The sequence below is a fragment of the Mastomys coucha genome, unplaced genomic scaffold (assembly GCF_008632895.1).
Source record: "Mastomys coucha isolate ucsf_1 unplaced genomic scaffold, UCSF_Mcou_1 pScaffold18, whole genome shotgun sequence".
Lineage (NCBI taxonomy): Eukaryota > Metazoa > Chordata > Mammalia > Rodentia > Muridae > Mastomys > Mastomys coucha.
Genome location: NW_022196900.1, coordinates 107,282,340 through 107,290,834, shown reverse-complemented (window position 1 = coordinate 107,290,834; position 8,495 = coordinate 107,282,340). Strand labels below are relative to the sequence as shown.

At 48.5% G+C, this 8,495-nt stretch overlaps 1 protein-coding gene across 1 annotated transcript; it reads left to right on the top strand.

Annotated features, from left to right (window-relative positions):
• The first annotated feature begins 8,201 nt into the window (after positions 1 to 8,201).
• LOC116095674 (40S ribosomal protein S27-like) lies at positions 8,202 to 8,487 on the top strand. The gene has a single exon (XM_031376990.1). It carries the CDS (start codon positions 8,229 to 8,231, stop codon positions 8,481 to 8,483), a length of 255 nt encoding a protein of 84 aa, XP_031232850.1. The 5' UTR covers positions 8,202 to 8,228; the 3' UTR covers positions 8,484 to 8,487.
• Positions 8,488 to 8,495: the final 8 nt, after the last annotated feature.

Genomic DNA, 8,495 nt, shown 5'->3' with positions numbered 1-8,495 from the left:
AAACGGAGGCTTCAGAACATCTTCTCCCATGGTCAGGAGATGGGGGAAAGGCAAAGCCAGGGAGGAGGAATTAATTTTTTAATGACTGTAAATCAATGTGAACAGTTTGAAAACAAATGTCTGAGCCATGACCCAGCCATCTCAGTCCTGAGGACATATCTGGCATATCTGTGTGTTTTTCCCATCCAAAAAAAAAAAAAAAGTACAAAAACATTCTTAATTCTCTTCCAAATGGCTCAAACTGGAGACAACCCTACTGTCTGTCGGTGATGGTGCAAATGAATTACTATGTGCTTATCACATGCAAAAGTGCTATCGAGCAACAAAAAATAAGCACTGGTACACAACATTCCAGAACTGAAGATGGAAGGAAGGACGCGAAGCTGGGGGCACAGTAGGAAATGGAAGGGGGTATTTCAGCACGTCGGACAGAGGACGACCCGTGGGCACGGTTGTTCAGCACAGTGGACAGCGACCCCGCTCATTATCTGGCTGTGGAAACGGGCCAGGTCAAGTTTGCTATTTACACGCGGGCGCTGCTGTTTCCAGCTTCTTATATCAAATTAAACTCTGACAGTGTTGAAAATGTATGTGTAATGAGGAGATTGTCTTGGAAAACACCCAAATCTACCACCCACTGCCATCTTCTTCCTCCAACCCAGGTCTCTCCCGAGGCTCCTGCATGTCAGGAAATGCTCTGGTAAATTGTGTCCCTGGTACTGGAACTATCATAGTACATGCAAAAAGAACAGGACCCTAAGCTCACCTTATATCCCAAAGCCTACACTCTGGGAGAGTGAAAGGAGATGCTGTTCTAGAACTTAACTTTAAAATTTGACAGTGGGCTTTAGAGATGGCTCTGTGGTTAAGAGCACATATGCAATGATCTTGCTGAGAGCCTGACTTCAGTTTCCAGCATCCATATCCTGCAGCTCAGAACCTCCTGTAGCCCCAGTTCCAGGGAATCCAACACCTTCTTCTGGATTTTGATGGTGCACACACACAAACACACACACCATGCAGGTACATGCACTCACACAAACAGAATGCATACGAACACATACAGGTGCACACACGCATGCATGCACACACACACACATAAACCATCAGTTCACACCCTGATCTCTTTCTTAACCCACTTTAAATATTTATTTTTATTTTATGTGTATGTGTCTTTTGCCTGTGTGTGTGTATGTGTACCTCACGTGTATAGTGCCCACAGAGGACAGGAGAGGGTATGAGATCCCCTGGAACTGGAGTTATAGATGGTTATGAACTGTTGTGAGGGGGTACTGGGATTTGACCCAGGGCCCTCTGAGAGAGCAGCCAGGGCTCTTAACCACTGAAGGATCCCTCCAGGCTCAACACATTGAACGCTTGTTGAAAGTCTACTGTCTGCTAGGTCCTAAAAATACAGTGGCTAGGTCCTAAAAATACAGTGGCTAGGTCCTAAAAATACAGTGGCTAGCCAATGAGCTCTCCTGCACTCGAGAAGCTTCCATTCCAGGAAGAGTGGAAACATGGACATTAGCAAAGCTGGAATTGTCTCAGTTTGTCGAAACTAAAAGCTTAAGTGTCTTGGGTGGGTAGTCATTGTTTGGATAGCCAGAGACAGCTGTGATCAGGTGATGTCTGAGATGAGAGCTCATCCATGAGAAGAGCCAGAAGCGTGGACACCTGGCCAAAACGCATCCAAAGCGAAAGGTACAGTCACCAGGAAGGGGACGAGGTGGTCACAAACGGGATGCAAGCAGAATAAGGGAAGGCGGTCACTGGGAGTGGGCAGGGTGAGGAGAAGGCGTGGAAGAAGTAAGGCTGGGAACATGAGCTGGCATGTGGCAGGCCTGCAGGCCAGATAGAGAGGAAAGGCGGGCAGAGCCCCTTACACCTCTCCTTGGGGTTCTTTCTCGGAGGAGAGTGCCTCACCAAAGCCAGTGGGAAGTGTGGGCTCGGGGCATTGGGATGCCAATTTGGAGACCACACGCTATCAGTTATGAGTGAACAGAAGTGTCAGCATGTATTTACAACATGGGTGGGTGGGAGACAGTCTGTGAAGTGTTTGCTGAGTCAGCACGAGAGCTCGAGTTCAATCCCTAGGCCCACATGGAAAAGCTTAACATGTGCGTGCAATCCCAGCACTGGAGAAGCGAAGGCAGGTAGACCCCTGCGACCTGCTGGTTGGCCAATCTAGCCTACAGGCCAGTGAGAAACCTTGCCTCACAAAACAAGGTGAAGAGGCTGGGGAGATGGCTCAGGGTTTGAGCGCTTGCTGTTCTTGCAAAGGACCAGAGGTCAGTCCCCAACGTTCAGTCAGGTGGCTTGCAACCATCTGTAACTCCAGCCACAGAGAACCTGATTCCCTCTTTTGGCCTTTGTAGATGCCCACAAATATGGCATCCATTCACTTCAACCACATACACATGTACACACAGACAGACAAGGCATAAGAAAAGAAAATATAAATCTTTTTTAAATGTGAGAAACACTAGCCTCTACATGCACACACAACCACATGTGTCTACACACACATAAGCACATACAAAATAAACCATGGGTAGCACTTTGCACCCACAGGAGTGGGAAAGCCACAGTCGGCAAGCCCACGCCAACTATAAAACAAGGGACTTGTTTGACCCTCTAGCTGCAGCATCTGTAAGTCCATAAATGGCTCCGGACCCTAGGCCCCGCCTATAGCTGGCTCCGGACCCTAGGCCCCGCCTATAGCTGGCTCCGGACCCTAGGCCCCGCCTATAGCTGGCTCCGGACCCTAGGCCCCGCCTATAGCTGGCTCCGGACCCTAGGCCCCGCCTATAGCTGGCTCCGGACCCTAGGCTCTGCCTATAGCTGGCTCCGGACCCTAGGCTCCGCCTATAGCTGGCTCCGGACCCTAGGCTCTGCCTATAGCTGGCTTTCACACCCATGTATCTCTTGGGGTCCTACAACTCTCAAGTATAAGCTGTATGTTTTGTGTTCAATCACTGTAGCAGATGGGATGTAAACTGTCCATGTTTAACCACTTGGTCCTCAGCCAGGTTAGGAGGTCATGGAACCCTGGGATGTGGGGCTTGGTTTTAGGAAGTGTATCTCTGGGCTGGGCCTTGAGGTTGACAGCCAGGTCCCACTTTGTGTCCTGTCTCTGCTTCCTGATCCACCAAGACATGAGCAAGCTGTCTCACCCTCTAGCTGCCATGACAGCTAGCCACTCCCATGGCTACATTCCCGCACTCCCTCGCCCATCAGAATGGACTATACCTTTAACTGAGACCAAAATAATACCTCTATCCTTGTCAGATGCAAGACTGCAGAGACGAGAAAACTAACTAACACAGTTTTCAAGAACATTGCTTTACAGACAGGGACAATGAGTCCTGGAGGCCACATGCAAATGTTCATAAGATTTCTGCTGCTTCAGCTACAGGGTGCTGAATGAGCATCCATTATAGCTTGCCCAGAAACACTGAAGTGGAAGGCACTGACAGTCTCTGGATCACTCTCCAGATGTCCTCTTCCTCTCCTACCAGACCCTCCCAATCCATCTCAGGTCCTGGATGGCTTGCAAAGTCCTGGCCATTACCAGCAGGGGTGATGGAGATGGGAAGCTGTCCCTGCCCCAGGCATAGTGACATAGTTTCCTTCAAGGCCATTGTCACAGCTCCTCTGTAATTGTCTTGGCTCCTTAGCATGGGGAAGAGGAGGAGGTCACTATGGGTTTTTTCTGAGAGTACTCATTCAGAATGTGTTTCCTGTCAGACCCAGGCTCCTGGGTCTGGAAGGATGATGTTTGTTATGGAAATTAGCACTCGCCCATACATATAAATCTACTGCAGATCATCTTGCAGGTCCAGTCCTTCCCGAGCTGCCCTAGAGGGGGCTGGGCTGTACACACTGAGGTCTCCATCTCTGAACTGGCATGGCATGGATCTTGGTGACCAGAAGAGCCTAGGTCACCAAAGATCAGGTCCTTGAGCATTTGTTGTGTGCCTTGTAGTGTAATTGGGTTGTACTTCTAGTCTCATTTAAAATGTTTATTTGTGTAGTGTTTTGTGTGTGTGTGAGAGAGAAAGAGAGAGAGAGAGAGAGAGAGAGAGAGAGAGAGAGGGAGAGGGAGAGGGAGAGGGAGAGAAAGAGAAAGAGAGGGAGAGGGAGAGGGAGAGGGAGAGAGAGAGAATACATGAGAATGTAGAGGTTAGGGATAACCACAGGTATCATTACTTAGGTGCCATCCATCTCTCCCCAAACCTTTTTTTTAAGACAGGGTCTCTTACCACCCTGGGACTTGCCACATAGGCTAGGCTAGCTATCCAGAGTCCCAGGGACTCTCATGTCTCTGCTTTCCCACTACTAGGATTTTCAAGTACCCAGCTTTTAAAATAACAAACAAACATGGTTTCTAAGGATCAAACTCAAGTTCTTATGTTTGCAAGGCAAGCAATTTACCAACTGAGGAATCTCCCCAGCCCCAACTGGGACATAAAATCACATCGGAGAGAGGAAGGCATGGGGTGATTATTATAGGTGGATGAGGCCTCCCCTAAACCATCCCTGCATCATTTCTCCCCCTCAATGATGTGTTTCTTCTCTTCAGGGATGGCTTGGTGACAGAGTCATCTCTGCTTCCTGCTCAACTGTTAAAAATTATTGTGCAGTAGACGTGGTTTTAGGACAGCCAGAGTTACAGAGAGACCCTGTCTCAGAAAAAAAAAGGAGGAAGGAAGGAAGGAGGAAAGAAAGGAAGAAAGAAGAAAGAAAGAAAGAAAGAAAGAAAGAAAGAAAGAAAGAAAGAAGAAAGAAAGAAAGAAAGAAAGAAAGAAAGAAAGAAAGAAAGAAAGAAAGAGAAAGAGAAAGGAAGGATGGAAGGAAGGAAGGAAGGAAGGAAGGAAGAGAGAAGGAGAAAAGGAGAAAAAGAAGAAAAGAAATATCACTGTGACTCCAGGCAAAATACTACCTGGAGGGTCAGACAGTGTGCAGACATCTGTCTGTCCAGCTTCCAGGTCATATCTCCTGTGAATCTACCCTGCCATGGGCATCCCAGAGGGTCATAGACAGCCAGACTCATTTTCAAAAATATTTCTCTCCCAGCCTAAGGGTCCACCTGAGCCATATGTCCTGCCTCATCATGGCACCATTGCCAGAGGAATGGGCAGCGTAACCAACACAGACATAGAAACTCCTCTTTAGGGGGACAGAAGGGTACCCTTTAGTGATCACCACACCAAGCTCTCTAGAAGTGTGTGAGCTCAAGATGGAGCCCCATCCCTTCTGCCCATGTGCTTTTCTTCATGGATGACAGGGGTCCTCCACAGAGCAGATTGGCAGCTAACCTTACACTGGCCTGAACTAAAATAGTTGTGGGTATTGATGCCCTAGGAAGAAGGTCACGGCGTCTTCAGTACAGAGTAACTTTCCAGGACAGGAACAGGAAGGGATTTGTTTCCCATCCTTCTAGAAACAGTCTTCAAACTTTAGCCCAGTGAGTCATGTTGCCTCTGAGGTATGAGAGGTGAGACAAAGGGTTTTCCAGCCTTGGTCCAAGTGGAACCCAGTCTTAAGGGTGAGGCATATTCATTCTCTCTCTCTCTCTCTCTCTCTCTCTCTCTCTCTCTCTCTCTCTCTCTCTCTCCCTCTCCCTCTCTCCCTCTTCCCCTCCCTCCTTCTTTCCCCTCCCTCCTTCCCCCTCCCTTCTCCCTCCCTCCCTCTCTTTTTCTCTTTTCTCTATTTCTTCTCGCTCCCCTCACACTGTCACCCCCTCCAAGCCTCCCCTCTTTTGATGGAGTCTCATGGCCTCAAACTCACTATGGAGCCTTAAACTTCCCACTCTCCTGCCTCCAACTCTCTAGTATTGTAATCGGTCTCATGCTACCCACCTTGTTTGCAAGACTGGGGAATCAAACCCAGGGTCTCCTGCTCGCTAGGCAAGAACTCTACCATTGAGCCACATCTCCATCCCCTCTTCTTTATCTCTTTCTCTTTTTAAATTATATTTTAATGAACAGTTTGCCTTACAAAGTTCTGCAGATGAGTCCAGAAGTCCCAGGCAGGAGCTGACCTTCCATCCAGGGCCATAACACTTGACTCATCCCTCATTGGTCAGGTTGTCAACTTTCTCTCAGGGAGGCATGATACAGCAACACAGGCTACACACTGGGTGCCAGCCTTGCTGTCTGGTCAGCTTGGCAGAAGGTTACAGCACTCAAAGTTTTCTCTGAACCTTTCTTTGTCACTCACTGATGAAATGGACACTCTTTAAGCATGCTTTCTCCAAGCAAGCTCTGCACGCTACCCAAGTCCAACTCAGTCCTGACATGTACCACACACACCACCGACATCAGCCTTGCGAACCCTGTGACCCTACAGATCAACATCATTTATTCTTGAAGCACCTCCTGCACAACTCTCCATGTCCTGTCTCCTATGTCCCCCGACCCCCAGCCACCTGGCCCTGACCTCAGTGAGAATCCTCAGTCCCCTCCTCTGCTCCTCTCCTCCTTCTTGACAGCAGAGATCCTGCTGCGGGGGGGCTCCCCCTCCCCCTTTCCACACTCTGGATTCCCCAGCAGGCTCTGGCTTCTTGGTTCTCTGCTTCCCACCCTTCAGTCTATAAAACAAACAGCACTGTTCTACCCAGCAGCACTGCCCTGCCCTCTGTTAGCAAGGTGGCCTCTGGGGCAGCCCTACTGCGCTCTGCCAGCTGCCAGCTGCGCAGCCTCTGGCACTCTGTCATCTCTGCTCTGTCTCCCTGTCCTGTCTCAAAAGGAGATACCACATAGAGTCCATCTGGCTGGCTATAGAGATCTCAAGATTACCCAAGTGAAGAATCGCATGTGGCTTGTGATATCAGCAAATCCCCTGCCTTCCAGCTCCTGTGTCAGATAGGAATCCCCAGAGACCAGGACAGCTTTCATCGATGCCCATGGCTCTTCTCTGCTTTCAGGACCACTCACAAAGAGAAAGGACAGTCACTTAAAAGGCAATAAATTATGTAGTCAAACAATCTACTAGGATTATTGAATTTTGTTACGAGTGAAGAGTCTGCCTCAGAAACGCATCTTTGGAAGAGCATCTGCAGGCGCAGATTTTTCTAAAGCTGATTAGAATTGGCTTTCTATAGCTGCAGGGAAGGTGGAGCATTTGTCCTGCATCTTATCTCACTGAAATGTGTTTTTAGAAGTTGTACAGAAACAACACACCTGGACCAAGTAAAAAAAAAAGCTCTTAGGCAGCACAGATACCAGGCAGGAGGATGGACACCATCCGATGAGGTCAAGTCTTACACTACAAAAGCAGGAGAGCTTGGAGATGTAGCTCAGTGGGTAGAGTGCTTGAAGCCCTGGGTTCCAGCCACAGTACCACGTAAAGTAGACATGGTGGCGCACACCTGGGATTCTTCCACTTAGGAGATGGCAGGAAGGAGGCCAGAAACTCAAAGCTGTCCATCCTCAGCTACATAATGAGTTTAGAGTCAGCCTGAGCTATGCAACCTTGTCTCAAAAAAAAAATGAAAACTAAGTAAATAAAATTGAAAGAGCAAACTGGATTTCATCCCTAACCAGAGAAGAAGACAGTGAAGAACAGAAGAGGGATGATGAAGGCATAGTCATAACGGCACTAGTGGTGAAATTCCCCAAGCGCTTAAAACCCAGCATCAGGCTGGAATGCGGCTAGGTGACAGAGTACCTGTCTTACATTCACGAGTGTGAAGCCACCGTATACAGTCATGCATACATATGCACATGCACATAGATGCACACATGAGTGAACACACTTGCACATACATGCACACATGCAAACGTGAACACGCACACATACATTCACATACACACACACACACACGTATACATACACACAGGTAAACAAACACAGGTACATAAAATTCCATCAACCGGACAAACAAGATACAGACTAGCCTCACAGTAGAATATTATTCAACAGAAAAAGGAATACGTCATTGATACCTGGCACAACGCAGGTGAGCAGGCTGAAGCCAGACACTGGGACCACATGCTGTGTGGTTCCGTTTATATGAAATGTCCAGAATGAGTAAAGCCAGGGAGACAAAAAGGATCCGTAGTTGTCAGGGGCTTGGGGGTGGGTGGTGAAAACCAAATGCTGAGGGGACTGGGGCTTCCTTGGGAGCAGCTCTGAAAGAAGCATGGCTGTTGAGCGAGCAACTATATGATATAAGAATCACACAGCAGTCTTTCCAGCTGTGACGACCTCCTTATGAGAACATGCCTCTCGCAAAGGATTTCCTTCATCCCTCTCCAGAAGAGGAGAAGAGGAAACACAAGAAAAAGCGCCTGGTGCAGAGCCCCAATTCCTACTTTATGGATGTGAAATGCCCAGGATGCTATAACATCACCACGGTCTATAGCCATGCACAAACGGTAGTCTTGTATGTTGGCTGCTCCACTGTCCTCTGTCAGCCTACAGGTGGAACAGCAAGGCTGACAGCAGGTCGCTCCTTCAGGAGGAAGCAGCACTGAAAGCCCCCGATT